Consider the following 17,678-nt stretch of genomic DNA (forward strand, 5'->3'; position numbering starts at 1 on the left):
TACAGTTGTCCTGTCCCCTTAGCAGAAAAACACCTTCATGTTTCCACCACCATGTTTGACAGCTGGGATGGTGTTCTTGGGGTCATAGGCAGCATTCCTCCTCCTCCAAACACGGCGAGTTGAGTTGATGCCAAAGAGCTCGATTTTGGTCTCATCAACACATTCAACCAGTCCTCCTCTGCATCATTCAGATGTTCAGTGGCAAATTTCAGACGGGCCTGGACATGTGCTTTCTTGAGCAGAAGGATCTTGCGGGCACTGCAGTATTTCAATCCTTGTTGGCATAGTGCGTTACCAATTGTTTTCTTGGTGACTGTGGTCCCAGTTGCCTGGAGATCATTGACAAGATCCTCACATGTAGTTCTGGGATGATTCCTCATTGTGCTCATGATCATTGACCTAGGGAGACTGACAGTTGTTTTGTGTTTCTTCCATTTGCGAATGATTGCACCAACTGTTGTCACCTTCTCACCAAGCTGCTTGGCGATAGTTTGGTAGCCCAGTCCAGCTTTGTGTAGGTCTACAATCTTGTCCCTGACATCCTTGGAAAGCTCTTTGGTCTTTGCCATGGTGGAGAGTTTGGTATCTGATTGTTTGATTGCTCCTGTGGACAGGTGTCTTTTATACAGGTAACAAAATGAGATTAACAGCACTCCCTTTAAGACACTGCTTCTAATCTCAGCTTGTTACCTGTATGAAAGACACCTGGTAGCCAGAAATCCTGCTGAATGATAGGGGATCAAATACTTATTTCCCTCATGAACATGCAAATCAGTGCATAATTTGTTAGACATGCATTTCTTTTGAATTTTTTGTTGCTATTCTTTCTCTCAGTGTTACAATGCACCTACCATTCAATTTTTAGACTGATCATTTCTTTGTGAGTGGGCAAACATTCAAAATCAGCAGGGGATCAAATACTTACCGTATTTTTCGCTCCATAAGAAGCACTTTTTTCCCCCCAAAAAAGGGGGGAAAATGTCAGTGCGTCTTATGGAGCGAATATGGAGTGGCCGGTCCAGTATTTCCACTGCTGACGTGTCAGAATACCAGGCCGGCCGCTCAGCTCTGCAGCAGAACCTTACCTGTTCCTCAGTCCAGCGCTGCACAGTCTTCCCGCGCCGGCTTCTTTAGTGTAGGATCTCGGCTTGACAGCCGGGTGCCCAGTGCGCATGCGCGAGAAGCGCTGCACTTTGTGAATGGTACTGCGTCTTCTGGGACACATGACAGGTCCAAGAAGGCTGTCAAGCTGAGATCCTACACTAAAGAAGCCAGCGCTGACAGCCAGGTGCCCACACTAAAGGGAGGACAACTCCGCGGAAGTGGGAGCGGGTACCTGTCAAATTCTCCTGCATCTGTCATCTCCTGCACTGTCTGCAGTCTCTGGTCATCCCTGTACTGTGTCCGCAGTCTCTGGTCATCTCCTGTACTATGTCCGCAGTCTCTGGTCATCTCCTGTACTGTGTCCGCAGTCTCTGGTCATCCCCTGTACTGTGTCCACAGTCTCTGGTCATCCCCTGTACTGTGTCCGCAGTCTCTGGTCATCCCCTGTACTGTGTCCGCAGTCTCTGGTGATCCCCTGTACTATGTCCGCAGTCTCTGGTCATCTCCTGTAGTATGTCCACAGTCTCCGGTCATCTCCTGTAGTATGTCCACAGTCTCCGGTCATCTCCTGTAGTATGTCCACAGTCTCTGGTCATCTCCTGTACTATGTCCGCAGTCTCTGGTCATCTCCTGTACTATGTCCGCAGTCTCTGGTCATCTCCTGTACTATGTCTGCAGTCTCTGGTCATCTCCTGTACTATGTCTGCAGTCTCTGGTCATCTCCTGTACTATGTCTGCAGTCTCTTAGTCATCTCCTGTACTGTCCGCAGTCTCTTAGTCATCTCCTGTACTGTCCGCAGTCTCTGGTCATCTCCTGTACTATGTCTGCAGTCTCTTAGTCATCTCCTGTACTGTCCGCAGTCTCTTAGTCATCTCCTGTACTGTCTGCAATCTCTGGTCATCTCCTGTACTATGTCCACAGTCTCTGGTCATCTCCTATACTGTCCACAGTCTCTGGTCATCTCCTGTACTGTCCGCAGTCTCTGGTCATCCCCTGCACTGTCCGCAGTCTCTGGTCATCTCTTGTACTGTGTCCGCAGTCTCTGGTCATCTCCTGTACTATGTCCGCAGTCTCTGGTCATCTCTTGTACTATGTCTGTAGTCTCTGGTCATCTCCTGTACTATGTCCGCAGTCTCTGGTCATCTCCTGTACTATGTCCGCAGTCTCTGGTCATCTCCTGTACTATGTCTGCAGTCTCTTGTCATCTCCTGTACTGTGTCCGCAGTCTCTGGTCATCTCCTGTACTATGTCCGCAGTCTCTGGTCATCTCCTGTACTATGTCCGCAGTCTCTGGTCATCTCCTGTACTATGTCCGCAGTCTCTGGTCATCTCCTGTACTATGTCTGCAGTCTCTTGTCATCTCCTGTACTGTGTCCGCAGTCTCTGGTCATCTCCTGTACTATGTCCGCAGTCTCTGGTCATCTCCTGTACTATGTCCGCAGTCTCTGGTCATCTCCTGTACTATGTCCGCAGTCTCTGGTCATCTCCTGTACTATGTCTGCAGTCTCTTAGTCATCTCCTGTACTGTCCGCAGTCTCTTAGTCATCTCCTGTACTGTCTGCAGTCTCTGGTCATCTCCTGTACTATGTCCGCAGTCTCTGGTCATCTCCTGTACTATGTCCGCAGTCTCTGGTCATCTCCTGTACTGTGTCCGCAGTCTCTGGTCATCCCCTGTACTGTGTCCACAGTCTCTGGTCATCCCCTGTACTGTGTCGGCAGTCTCTGGTCATCTCCTGTACTGTGTCCGCAGTCTCTGGTCATCCCCTGTACTGTGTCCGCAGTCTCTGGTGATCCCCTGTACTATGTCCGCAGTCTCTGGTCATCTCCTGTAGTATGTCCACAGTCTCCGGTCATCTCCTGTAGTATGTCCACAGTCTCCGGTCATCTCCTGTAGTATGTCCACAGTCTCTGGTCATCTCCTGTACTATGTCCGCAGTCTCTGGTCATCTCCTGTACTATGTCTGCAGTCTCTGGTCATCTCCTGTACTATGTCTGCAGTCTCTGGTCATCTCCTGTACTATGTCTGCAGTCTCTTAGTCATCTCCTGTACTGTCCGCAGTCTCTTAGTCATCTCCTGTACTGTCCGCAGTCTCTGGTCATCTCCTGTACTATGTCTGCAGTCTCTTAGTCATCTCCGGTACTGTCCGCAGTCTCTTAGTCATCTCCTGTACTGTCTGCAATCTCTGGTCATCTCCTGTACTATGTCCGCAGTCTCTGGTCATCTCCTATACTGTCCACAGTCTCTGGTCATCTCCTGTACTGTCCGCAGTCTCTGGTCATCCCCTGTACTGTGTCCGCAGTCTCTGGTCATCTCTTGTACTGTGTCCGCAGTCTCTGGTCATCTCCTGTACTATGTCCGCAGTCTCTGGTCATCTCTTGTACTATGTCTGTAGTCTCTGTTCATCTCCTGTACTATGTCCGCAGTCTCTGGACATCTCCTGTACTATGTCCACAGTCTCTGGTCATCTCCTGTACTATGTCTGCAGTCTCTTGTCATCTCCTGCACTGTGTCCGCAGTCTCTGGTCATCTCCTGTACTATGTCCGCAGTCTCTGGTCATCTCCTGTACTATGTCCGCAGTCTCTGGTCATCTCCTGTACTATGTCCGCAGTCTCTGGTCATCTCCTGTACTATGTCTGCAGTCTCTTAGTCATCTCCTGTACTGTCCGCAGTCTCTTAGTCATCTCCTGTACTGTCTGCAGTCTCTGGTCATCTCCTGTACTATGTCCGCAGTCTCTGGTCATCTCCTATACTGTCCACAGTCTCTGGTCATCTCCTGTACTGTCCGCAGTCTCTGGTCATCCCCTGCACTGTCCGCAGTCTCTGGTCATCTCTTGTACTGTGTCCGCAGTCTCTGGTCATCTCCTGTACTATGTCCGCAGTCTCTGGTCATCTCTTGTACTATGTCTGTAGTCTCTGGTCATCTCCTGTACTATGTTCGCAGTCTCTTAGTCATCTCCTGTACTGTCCGCAGTCTCTTAGTCATCTCCTGTACTGTCTGCAGTCTCTGGTCATCTCCTGTACTATGTCCGCAGTCTCTGGTCATCTCCTGTACTATGTCCGCAGTCTCTGGTCATCTCCTGTACTGTGTCCGCAGTCTCTGGTCATCCCCTGTACTGTGTCCACAGTCTCTGGTCATCCCCTGTACTGTGTCCGCAGTCTCTGGTCATCTCCTGTACTGTGTCCGCAGTCTCTGGTCATCCCCTGTACTGTGTCCGCAGTTTCTGGTGATCCCCTGTACTATGTCCACAGTCTCCGGTCATCTCCTGTAGTATGTCCACAGTCTCCGGTCATCTCCTGTAGTATGTCCACAGTCTCTGGTCATCTCCTGTACTATGTCCGCAGTCTCTGGTCATCTCCTGTACTATGTCTGCAGTCTCTGGTCATCTCCTGTACTATGTCTGCAGTCTCTGGTCATCTCCTGTACTATGTCTGCAGTCTCTTAGTCATCTCCTGTACTGTCCGCAGTCTCTTAGTCATCTCCTGTACTGTCCGCAGTCTCTGGTCATCTCCTGTACTATGTCTGCAGTCTCTTAGTCATCTCCTGTACTGTCCGCAGTCTCTTAGTCATCTCCTGTACTGTCTGCAATCTCTGGTCATCTCCTGTACTATGTCCGCAGTCTCTGGTCATCTCCTATACTGTCCACAGTCTCTGGTCATCTCCTGTACTGTCCGCAGTCTCTGGTCATCCCCTGCACTGTCCGCAGTCTCTGGTCATCTCTTGTACTGTGTCCGCAGTCTCTGGTCATCTCCTGTACTATGTCCGCAGTCTCTGGTCATCTCTTGTACTATGTCTGTAGTCTCTGTTCATCTCCTGTACTATGTCCGCAGTCTCTGGTCATCTCCTGTACTATGTCCGCAGTCTCTGGTCATCTCCTGTACTATGTCCGCAGTCTCTTGTCATCTCCTGTACTGTGTCCGCAGTCTCTGGTCATCTCCTGTACTATGTCCGCAGTCTCTGGTCATCTCCTGTACTATGTCCGCAGTCTCTGGTCATCTCCTGTACTATGTCCGCAGTCTCTGGTCATCTCCTGTACTATGTCCGCAGTCTCTGGTCATCTCCTGTACTATGTCCGCAGTCTCTTGTCATCTCCTGTACTGTGTCCGCAGTCTCTGGTCATCTCCTGTACTATGTCCGCAGTCTCTGGTCATCTCCTGTACTATGTCCACAGTCTCTGGTCATCTCCTGTACTATGTCCGCAGTCTCTGGTCATCTCCTGTACTATGTCCGCAGTCTCTGGTTATCTCCTGTACTATGTCTGCAGTCTCTTAGTCATCTCCTGTACTGTCCGCAGTCTCTTAGTCATCTCCTGTACTGTCTGCAGTCTCTGGTCATCTCCTGTACTATGTCCGCAGTCTCTGGTCATCTCCTATACTGTCCACAGTCTCTGGTCATCTCCTGTACTGTCCGCAGTCTCTGGTCATCCCCTGCACTGTCCGCAGTCTCTGGTCATCTCTTGTACTGTGTCCGCAGTCTCTGGTCATCTCCTGTACTATGTCCGCAGTCTCTGGTCATCTCTTGTACTATGTCTGTAGTCTCTGGTCATCTCCTGTACTATGTCCGCAGTCTCTGGTCATCTCCTGTACTATGTCCGCAGTCTCTGGTCATCTCCTCTACTATGTCCGCAGTCTCTGGTCATCTCCTGTACAATGTCTGCAGTCTCTTGTCATCTCCTGTACTGTGTCCGCAGTCTCTGGTCATCTCCTGTACTATGTCTGCAGTCTCTGGTCATCTCCTGTACTATGTCTGCAGTCCATTGATTCAGAATATTTTTTTTCTTGTTTTCTGCCTCTAAAACCTAGGTGCGTCTTATGGTCAGGTGTGTCTTATGGAGCGAAAAATACAGTATTTCCTTCGCTGTACATCCACAAACAAAATGATATATTCGCCTAGAAAGAGCTACATCCTCTCCATGCTTAGTTCATTTATTAGGAAATTTCATCAGATACAACCATGGCATTAAATTACTGGATCTTACTAGTTTCCAAATAATATAATTTTATATGAGCTCTTACTTCATAGATACTGTATATATTGTTTATGTTAATGAGCCATAAATTGTATTTTCTTGAAACTGATGTTATGCTGGAATTACATGTTTGGATGGTTTTGAATTCAAAATTGATGCCACACATATTTAATGTCAATATATTGAAGACTTTTGTTTTGAAAAATCAACAAAATAAGATTAAATATAAATGGACCCCTTTGTGTGCTATCATTAGTCTGGTGGTAAGAGTAAGATTCCTCCAGTAATCACAGTGTAGAATAAATCTAATTTTTTAAATTGGTAAAACAACCTACTTACCCATCTAAGGAGATACCATTTCTTCAGACTGGTCAAGTATTAGGACTTATACAAATCATGTTATATGTTGATAAATCAATTTATTACACTTACTTTCTATCTTCTTTATTCTCATCTCCCAAGGAATAAACAGGACAACAAAGTTGTAGAACAGGCGAATGAATTTTTTCCAAAGCTGAAAACAAGTAATCTGTATTAATTTTTGTGACAAATATACTATAATTTGCAATATGTGTTTGTGGTGGCTAAGGTTCTTTCTTTACTTCACTGAGGTTCTGAAATCATATCCCATCAAGCAAATAAAATATAAATTCCTCTGCATATTTTGGTTTCCTCCCTGATCTAAGAAAATACTGGGAAGTTAATAAACATTGGACAGAGAATGTGATGGCTGTCATAGAAAAATTAGATTGTAAGCTCCTTTTGGAAGGGGGCTGATGTGAATATTTGTTTGTGTTCGTGTGGTACTCAAATATGTAGTATTATATAGCTCATTTATTTCATGTTATGTGCCATAAAGATAATGATTTTCTCCATAAATCTGAAATTAAATAGTAACTAGAGATGGGATAGGTGGAAACTGCTTTGGCTTCTAACACAAATGAGCATTTCCTCTTGTTTTCAATGGACACAGACTCGAAGATGTGGCACTTCAATTTCAACACTAATTTGTTCAAAAGAAATTTTGTTTATTAAAAAGAACACTTTTTTTGAGGTTCTGCTTTAAGTATACATGCCATTAAAAATTTAAAAATATACTTTAAAACATATACAGGGAACACAAACTACCTGCTCAGAGCTAATGCACCACTCCACCCCACTACCTTCTTCCTGTAATCTGGGAACCTCTTTGCTTCTCTGTTTATAATGCACAACATATTCCTAACCACACCCTCTGTAGACCCCTTGCTGTGTCTCACATACACAAATGTTGCTGCATCAATGCCTAAACACTTGGAAAATCCTCAAACTCAGTAACCAGATAGATATCTGACTTTTTTTTTTTAAGATCTTAGATCAAAATGGCAGATAATTTACTCCCCTTCATGACCTGGCTATTTTTTGCGTTGCAGCTCTGCGTTACTTTAAATGATAATTGCGCGGTCATGCAACGTTGTGCATAAATTAAATGTATGTCATTTTTTCCCCACAAATAGAGTTTTCTTTTAGTTGTATTTGATCACCTCTGAGTTTTTTAAAACGTTTTTGCACTATAAATGAAAAAGCACCGGCATTTAATAAAAAAAAACAAAAAAAAAAAATTTTTTTTACTTTCTGCTATAAAACAGACCCAATAAAATTGTAAAAATCTAATTTCTTCGTAGATTTAGGCCAAAATGTATTCTGCTACATACATTTAGTAAAAAAAGATCCCAATAAGCATATATTGATTGGTTTAGTATCTACAAATGGCAGTATATATACTGCAATGTTTTTTAAAATACTAGTAATGGTGGTGATCAGTGACTTATAGCAGGACTGTGATATTGCGGGGGAAAGTCCATTAAAAATTCGAAACAAAACAATTCAGATCCAAATAAACATTTAAACCTCTTGGTTTTAGAGTCTTTAACTCAAATATCCAAAAAGTTTCATTCTTCGAAATGGCTTTAATTTTATTGCCCCCTCTCCAATGTGTATCAACCCTATCAATACCACTAAATTTTAGACCACTCGGGTCACAATTGTGACAATCCCTAAAATGTCTAGAAAGACAATGGTCCTTCTTACCTTTTTTAATATTTGGGACATGTTCATTCAATATTTTGTACTGTGGCCTCTTAGTCCTACCCACATACTGGAGCTGACACGGGCATTCTAACAGATAGGTGACATAGGGGGTAGTACAGGTAATAAAATTCTTAATATTATAATTAACACCTGTACTGCATGATATAAAACTTGAAAATACCCTCGTATTGGAATTGGTAACTTTACACATAATACTTTTTTACAGGGGTAAAAACCAATAAAATCAAACATATATGTTTTCTTTTGTTTGGGAGGAGATATAATATTCTTAACTAAAACATCCCTCAAGTTTTTTGTTTTCCTATAAATAAATGTAGGTTTTCTCGGGATCTCAGATCCTAAAACATAATCTTTTCTCAGTAAAGGCCAATATTTATAAAAAATGGATTCAACTTCTTTATACTGGTTACTGTATCCTGAGATGAATGCATTTTCCACCTTATTATTATAATTTTTCTTTTTAGATACAGGTTTGAGTTTCTTATTTCCTATATACCTCTTACTTCAAACTTTGTCTTTTCCAGTACTGCTGGGTTATACCCCTTTTCAATATATCTGTTCTTAATAATTTCCGTCTGTTCAATATATTCTTTTAAACGCGTACAATTTCTAAAAATTCTCAAAAATTGTCCCATTGATCCAGGTAGGATGGTGACAACTATGATTGGGCATATACCCATTCCTGTCTGTTTCTTTAAAATAAGTTTTTGTCAAAATTACATTATCTTCTATAAAAATATTCAAATCCAAGAAATTCACAGAACACATATCCATAGTCACCGTAAAACCCAAATTGTACTCATTATTTTCTATTACGTCAATAAAAGCTTTTAACGTGTCCATAGGACCATCCCAGATAAGCAGGATGTCATCAATGTATCTTTTCCATAAAACTAACCCCTCCCATTTCTTATTAAAAATAACATTCTCCTCCCATTTACTCAAATAAATATTAGCTAGGCTGGGCGCAAATTTTGTGCCCATTGCCACTCCCCTCTTTTGTTTATAGAAGCTACCTCCATACCAAAAATAATTACTATTCATACAGAACTCTAAAAGTGTAATAATAAATCTTCTTTGTTTTATGTGCAAGTCTGAAAATTTTTTTAAACCCCATTTCACCACTTTAATTCCACCCTTATGTCTTATATTGGTATATAAGGAATTTACGTCGATGGTTACTATTAATATAGTATCACTCGAGACTTTTTTAAGTTCAACCAAATCAATGACATCTTGAGCATCTCTCAGGTATGATGGCATTTGTTTCACTATAGGCTGAAGAAAAAAATCAATATATTCTCCAGTCCTGGAGTGAATACCTCCAATACCATTGATAATTGGTCTGCCTGGGGGATTAATTAAACTTTTATGTATCTTAGGTAAATAATATATAATAGGTAATTTACAATGTAATGGGACTAGATATCTCACTTCCTTCTCATCTAAAACACCATCTTTCTTCGCTTTATTGATTACTTCTTGGAGTGTTTTTTTATATTTACTCAATGGATTATTTTTAATTTTAGTATATGTATCTGTATCTTTTAAAATATGAGAAATATTTTAAAAGATACAGATACATAGAGAAAGATGGTATTTTAAATGAGAAGGAAGCGAGATATCTAGTCCCATTACATTGTAAATTACCTATTATATATTATTTACCTAAGATACATAAAAGTTTAATTAATCCCCCAGGCAGACCAATTATCAATGGTATTGGAGGTATTCACTCCAGGACTGGAAAATATATTGATTTTTTTCTTCAGCCTATAGTGAAACAAATGCCATCATACCTGAGAGATGCTCAAGATGTCATTGATTTGGTTGAACTTAGAAAAGTCTCGAGTGATACTATATTAGTAACCATCGACGTAAATTCCTTATATACCAATATAAGACATGAGGATGGAATTAAAGCGGTGAAATGGGGTTTAAAAAAATTTTCAGACTTGCACATAAAACAAAGAAGATTTATTATTACACTTTTAGAGTTCTGTATGAATAGTAATTATTTTTGGTATGGAGGTAGCTTCTATAAACAAAAGAGGGGAGTGGCAATGGGCGCAAAATTTGCGCCCAGCCTAGCTAATATTTATTTGAGTAAATGGGAGGAGAATGTTATTTTTAATAAGAAATGGGAGGGGTTAGTTTTATGGAAAAGATACATTGATGACATCCTGCTTATCTGGGATGGTCCTATGGACACGTTAAAAGCTTTTATTGACGTAATAGAAAATAATGAGTACAATTTGGGTTTTACGGTGACTATGGATATGTGTTCTGTGAATTTCTTGGATTTGAATATTTTTATAGAAGATAATGTAATTTTGACAAAAACTTATTTTAAAGAAACAGACAGGAATGGGTATATGCCCACCCATAGTTGTCACCATCCTACCTGGATCAATGGGATCCCAAAAGGACAATTTTTGAGAATTTTTAGAAATTGTACGTGTTTAAAAGAATATATTGAACAGACAGAAATTATTAAGAACAGATATATTGAAAAGGGGTATAACCCAGCAGTACTGGAAAAGACAAGGTTTGAAGTAAGTAAGAGGTATATAGGAAATAAGAAACTCAAACCTGTATCTAAAAAGAAAAATTATAATAATAAAGTGGAATATGCATTCATCTCAGGATACAGTAACCAGTATAAAGAAGTTGAATCCGTTTTTTATAAATATTGGCCTTTACTGAGAAAAGATTATGTTTTAGGACCTGAGATCGCGAGAAAACCTACATTTATTTATAGGAAAACAAAAAACTTGAGGGATGTTTTAGTTAAGAATATTATATCTCCTCCCAAACAAAAGAAAACATACATGTTTGATTTTATTGGTTTTTACCCCTGTAAAAAATGTATTATGTGTAAAGTTACCAATACCAATACGAGGGTATTTTCAAGTTTTATATCATGCAGTACAGGTGTTAATTATAATATTAAGAATTTTATTACCTGTACTACCCCCTATGTCACCTATCTGTTAGAATGCCCGTGTCAGCTCCAGTATGTGGGTAGGACTAAGAGGTCACAGTACAAAAGATTGAATGAACATGTCCCAAATATTAAAAAAGGTAAGAAGGACCATTGTCTTTCTAGACATTTTAGGGATTGTCACAATTGTGACCCGAGTGGTCTAAAATTTAGTGGTATTGATAGGGTTGATACACATTGGAGAGGGGGCGATAAAATTAAAGCTATTTTGAAGAATGAAACTTTTTGGATATTTGAGTTACAGACTCTAAAACCAAGAGGTTTAAATGTCGATTTGGATCTGAATTGTTTTGTTTCGAATTTTTAATGGGGGTTTGTGAGTTATAGGTAAAATTACGTCTTGGAGTTAATAAGGTTTATAATTCCCATTTGATTCAATATCTAATATTATAATACCTTTATATGAATGAATTGGAATATAATATATACAATAATATAAATTATAAAATTATAAAAATATGATCAATAATATATATTTGTTTAAAATATAATTTAAATTTTATTTTTAATTTTATTTATTTTATAGTTTAAGAATATGTTGTATGAACTAGGTACTTTTGTATTTATTTTTTATTTTTATTTATTTATTTATTTTTTAAATTTTTTTACTTTTTATATTTTATTTTATTTTATATTTTATATTATTTATTATTTTTTATTATTTATTTATTATTTTTATTTTATTTTTATTATTTATTTTTATTTTTATTTCTATTATATTATTATATTATTTTTTTATTTTATTATTTTTTTAGTATTTTTATTTTTAATTTTTAATTTTTTAGTAATTAAAATTTATTTAGTGTAATTTATTGATCATAATTTTAAACTGATGATCTGAGCTCCTCCTTAAATATTATGGTTTTATAAAATATAGATAGAGAATATATATAGGAATATATCTGTTAGATCGGAGATGAGTAGTGTGTAAATTCATTAAATTCCTGTTATAATAGTGAGTTCCTCCTTGAACATCATGTTTCTATAAAATACAGTTAGGATATATATATATAGGAAAGATATTTTATTAAGTTTATTAAATTCCTGATATAATAATGTGTGTATAAACAAGATTTTATGTGTAAGTTGTTTTTTAAAATGTAAATGTAAATGTTATTTATATTGTGTGTAGTTTTGGTAGTACCATATATAGTAGTGATACGAGTATCCTCCGTTATGTTATTCTATGAGTGAGAGTGGGTAGTGAGGGCACCATTCACTTCTCCAGTATGGCGGCATATGCTGCAGAGCTGTGTAGAGGAAGGCTATAAATGGGACTGCATAAAAGTGGCCACCCGCCCAAGTCTATAACTGGCTTATGAAGCAAGGACACATAAACAGGCATCACATAGTGAATAAAGGGGAGAGAACAATGTTCTTGGACAACTTGCCAGCCAGCTTGCTAACAACTGAATTAACCTGTCTAACAGTATGCGTTTATAACAGGGGTTTAGTTAGCACACATTTGCAAATACATACGTAAGCCACAGAGCCACGACACGGCACCCTGGTAATCTGTGGTCCTAACTCTAAAATTTGTGAGTCCCCATAGTAGAGGCACATGCATTTAATGGATAGATCATGGGCAGGTGGACCTGGTTGTTAGCAAGCTGGCTGGCAAGTTGTCCAAGAACATTGTTCTCTCCCCTTTATTCACTATGTGATGCCTGTTTATGTGTCCTTGCTTCATAAGCCAGTTACAGACTAGGGCGGGTGGCCACTTTTATGCATCTTTGAGTTTTTGGTACGTGGGTGCACTAGGACCCTGGTTGCCATTGTGCTACATGCTGGGGTCCAGTGCACTCCTTTGCCTTTAAGAGGGGTGGCTCCCTCAGGTCCACCTGCCCATGATCTATCCATTAAATGCATGTGCCTTGGATTCACAGTTTCTTTATTTTTGTTCACTTTTTCACTGATTATTAATGTGATTGGGTATTCACTGGAATGAAGTCACTATAATTTATAATTGTTTAAATTTAAATATAATACACTATGTGATATTTTTTCTTTTTTTGAGGAAAAGTGCCCATCAGTGCTTTGTATCAGTGCTGGCTATCAGTGCCTCCTCAATGCTGGCTGTCAGTGCCCATCAGTGCTGGCTGTCAGTGCCCATCAGTGCTGGCTGTCAGTGCCCATCAGCGCTGCATATCGGTGCAGCCTCATCAGTGCCCATCAGTGCAGCCTATCAGTGCCCATCAGTGTAGTCTCATCAGCGCACATCAGTAAAAGGGTAAAATCACTTGTTTACAAAGTTTTTGGTCTTTTTTCGTGTGTTTAGGAAAAAAAAGAAATCCCAGTGGTGATTAAATACCACCAAAAGAAAACTCTGTCTCTAAAAAAATGATAAACATTTAGTTTGGGTACAGTGTTGCATGACCGTGCAATTATCATTCAAAGTGCAAAAGCGCTGAAAATTGGCCTGGGCAGGAAGGGGGTAAATGTGCCCAGCAGGCTAGTGGTTAAAGTGGTAGTAAACTTTGTTTTTAAAAAAATTGCTGACTGACAGAATATATATGACATAAGAGACCCTATTGGTCTCTTCTGTCATAAATTTTTTATACTGCCTGTCAGCCTTCATGTAGACTGAGCCTCGCATGCATAGCTCAGTGAACATTTATGGTCCCGATCTGTGCTGCTGAGATGTAACTTTGCAATGTAACTGTGCACAATTCACCAGTCGCCAACTGTCTACAGAGTCAACAGCTTAAGACCTCGAAACTTCGTGTGGCCTTCAGCTTAGCACAGCAGTGTGTAGAGAGCTTCATGGAATGGGTTTCCATGGCCCAGCAACTGCATCCAAGCCTTACATCACAAAGTGCAATGCAAAGCGGCGGATGCAGTGGTGTAAAGTACGCCGCCACTGGACTCTAGAGCAGTGGAGATGTGTTCTCTGGAGTGACGAATCACGTTTCACTGTCTGACAATCCGATGAATGTGTCTGGGTTTGGCAGTTGCCAGGAGACGGTACTTGTCTGACTACATTGTGCCAAGTGTAAAGATTGGTGGAGGGGGGAATATGGTGTGGGGTTGCTTTTCAGGGGTTGGGCTTGGCCCCTTAGTTTCAGTGAAGGGCGCTAGCAGGAACTTGACTGGCCTGCACGGAGTCCTGACCTCAAACCAATAGAACACCTTTGGGATGAAATAGAGTGGAGACTACAAGCCAGGCCTCCTCCCCCGACATCAGTGCCTGACCTCACAAATGTGCTTCTGGAAGAATGGTCAAATATTCCCATAGACACCCTCCTAAACCTTGTGGACGGCCTTCCCAGAAGAGTTGAAGCTGTTATAGCTGCAAAGGGTGGGCCAACTCAATATTGAACCCTACGGACTAAGACTGGGATGCCATTAAAGTTCATGTGCGTGTAAAGGCAGGCCGACCAATACTTTTGGCAATATAATGTGTGTGTATATAATGTGCATAACTTTACATTTATCAACATTAAACCTCATTTGCCACATAGTTGCCCAATTAAACAGAGCATTGAGGTCGGCTTGTAAGTTGGAGACATCCTGTAAGGACGTTATTCCTCTGCACAGCTTGGTGTCATCTGCAAAGACCAAAATAGTACTTTTAATCCTAGACCCTATATTGTTTATAAATATTTAAAAAAGTAAGGGTCCCAACACTGAACCCTGGGGTACACCACTGATGACCCTAGACCATTCAGAGTATGAATCATTAACCACTACTCTCTGAATATGGTCTTTTAGCCAGTTTTCTATCCATTTACAAATTGATTTTTCCAAGCCTGTAGACTTTACACATTAACTGTGTTTGAGGAACTGTGCCAAATGCTTTTGCAAAATCCAAGTATACCACGTCCACCGCCACCCCTCTGTCCAAGTATACCACGTCCACAGCCACTCCTCTGTCTAAGGTTTTGCTCACCTCCTCATAAAAAGAAATCAGATTTGTTTGACAACTTCTGTCTTTCATGAATCCATGCTGTCTGTTACTTATAATATTTTTTCCAGCAAGAACTCATCTATGTGGTCTTTTATTAAACTCTCCAGTATCTTCCCAACTATAGAAGTAAAACTAACAGATCTACAGTTACTTGGAAATTACTTTGACCCCTTTTAAAATATTGGCACCACATTGGCCTTATGTCCATTCAGTGGTACTATGCCAGTCATTAAAGAGTCCCTAAAAATTAGAAATAATGGCTTTGAAATGACACAGCTCATTTTATAGCTTTTTTCATTTTGGCCGTGAACCATTATTATTTTATTTTTGTTTTAGCCTTTTAAATGTAATGCCCATGAGAATATATTTTTGCAGCGTGTTTTCATATGGTCTTTTTGCAGAATTCCCATTTCTGTTCTGTGTTCATCGATGCCAAAACACAGTTTACTATGCTTCATTTATGAATGAACACAGTGAGTAACAATCACTCACTGTGTTCATTGAGACAAGGAAGGGGCTGATAAATGGCATATACATGATGTTCCCTTCCCTGTTCTCCATCCTGAAATGATCCCCTGCAGCAGCTGTTGGGAGAGAAGGGAAGCCAACTGGGGGAGGGAGACAGCTGGGGGAGAAAGAGGACAAAGCAATCACACAGGAGCCTGGTCACCAGAAAGAAGAGTAAAAGGGACAGGAGGGGAGATGGTGGCAGCATATACTTGTATTGCTCCCTTGTATTTACCTCCTGTGGCAGTTGAATGCTGGTGGGGGGTAGAGGAGGAGAAATACAGACTGGTGCCAGTAAATACCGCCCATGCCTCCTGTCCTGGTTTCGGGAGTCAACAATAAAGGATCATGGTCTACCCCAAGGGTGGACTGGGCCAGACAATAGGGTGGTAATTGCCCCTGGACTGCTCTGATGTCACTTTGGGGGGCCCCCAGAGGCTGGGCCGTGGCTCCCCAGTGGCTGCAGGGCTCTGAGCTGAGAGTCTTTCTCTAACAGCCCAGAGCCAGTACTGACAGTTACCCCCTCCCACACAGATGAGAGAGGAGAGAGAGCTGTTTCTGCTCCTCCTCCGTCCGCCCTCTCCTCCTGTGTCTGCCCCGCCCACACTCCCTGCAGTGTTGTGCCTCAGAGAAGGAAGTGTGTAGGAATGAAGTGTGAAGCCCAGTAGCCCCTCCCTTCTTTCGCCTACCTCCCAGCGAGTACTCTAATGTAAGAGTTACTCTCATGTAAGGGGGGACTCTGTGGACTTCCTTCCTTCCTTCCTCCCTCCCTTCCTCTCTCATCTTAATATGTTTGTGTACATTTATTTATAAGACCAGCCACAGATGGATCGAAATTCAGCCAGTTCAGCACGAACTGGCCACATTTCAATCTGTCTATGGGTAGGCTGCTTGTACAGAAGTTAATTGACTCCAGTACAACCAGCCTGTAGGTTTTTTGGTGCGATAACTGTCTGCGACTATAGCTGCCAGCAGTGATAATTGTATTCTGGCGGTGGAGAAACCTCCAACTGTCAGAATACAATAGTATAAGCATCTCATTTAATCTCCAGGTATTTATCCTTTACTGATCCCCTCCTACCCAAAGTCTCATTGTGACAGGAGCACGATCAGCAATAGACATAACATATATATTGGAGCTCACCAACGACTCCAATTGTCTATGATCGATCATAATATAATCCAGTCTTGAATATGTTCCATGTACTAAAGAGAAGAAGGTGTAATCTCTTTCTCTTGGATGTTTCACTCTCCAGGTATTCATCAATTGATATTGATATAATAGCCTCTTCCGGAATTTTAATTTCTTCCCACCCTCGCTCTGTGTACCCGATGACGTATCCAACTGAGGATCCAAACACAAATTAAAATCTCCTGCCACAATCAGACTACCCTTTTTAAATTCAGACAGTTTTCTTAACACGCCCTCCAAGAATGTTACTGGATTTTTATTTGGACAATAGATATTAACGAATGTATATTCAAATCCTTCAGGAATAAAAACCGACCCTTTGGGTCCTCCAATCTCCCCTCCAGGGTAAAACTAAAATTTTTTGAAAACCCAATTGCTACTCCTTTAGCCCTTTTAACTGGGGAATCAGCATAAAACCACATCAGATAGTACTTGGTATATAACGTAGCATTTGTATCATGGGTTATATGTGTCTCTTGTAGAAACACTACATCTATAAAGTGTTGCTATACTTCCCTAAGTATCTTATGCCTTTTTGTCGGAGAGTTTAATCCTTTCACATTATAAGTCATACTTAATCAAGCTCATTGCTGATGTTATTACACCACCCTATCCACTTTTTCAAACATAAACAACTTAAGGTGTGAACTTTCCCCTCCATCCTCCCACCATTCCTTCCCCCCTCTGTTCACCACCCCACCACCCTACTTCCCACCCTCCCTTCCCCCTACCCATCCTACCCCCAAAACCCTCATGGCCCATGTATTGCCCTGGAATCTGTTGTGAATTATATCCACTAGCGATTCCTAATTTGGGGTGAGATTCAAAATATGCATGCCCACTCCAATCCCTGGCTCATATCATTGACCTTATTGGGGTTTGACCTCATGTCTGACCTCCAGG

The 17,678-nt window shown here is 40.9% G+C and overlaps 1 protein-coding gene across 1 annotated transcript in view; it reads right to left on the minus strand.

Moving 5' to 3' along the window:
* TMC3 (transmembrane channel like 3) overlaps positions 1–17,678 on the minus strand; it is a 96,652-nt gene that overhangs the window by 56,393 nt on the left and 22,581 nt on the right. Inside the window, exon 4 of the mRNA XM_089676415.1 lies at positions 6,507–6,588. Within this exon, the coding sequence (XP_089532541.1) occupies positions 6,507–6,588 (82 nt within the window). The remainder of the gene's footprint in view (positions 1–6,506; positions 6,589–17,678) is intronic.

The sequence above is a fragment of the Staurois parvus genome, unplaced genomic scaffold (genome assembly GCF_062004578.1).
Source record: "Staurois parvus isolate SC_StPar_1 unplaced genomic scaffold, SC_StPar_1.0 ptg000168l, whole genome shotgun sequence".
In the NCBI taxonomy this organism is placed as follows: Eukaryota; Metazoa; Chordata; class Amphibia; order Anura; family Ranidae; genus Staurois; species Staurois parvus.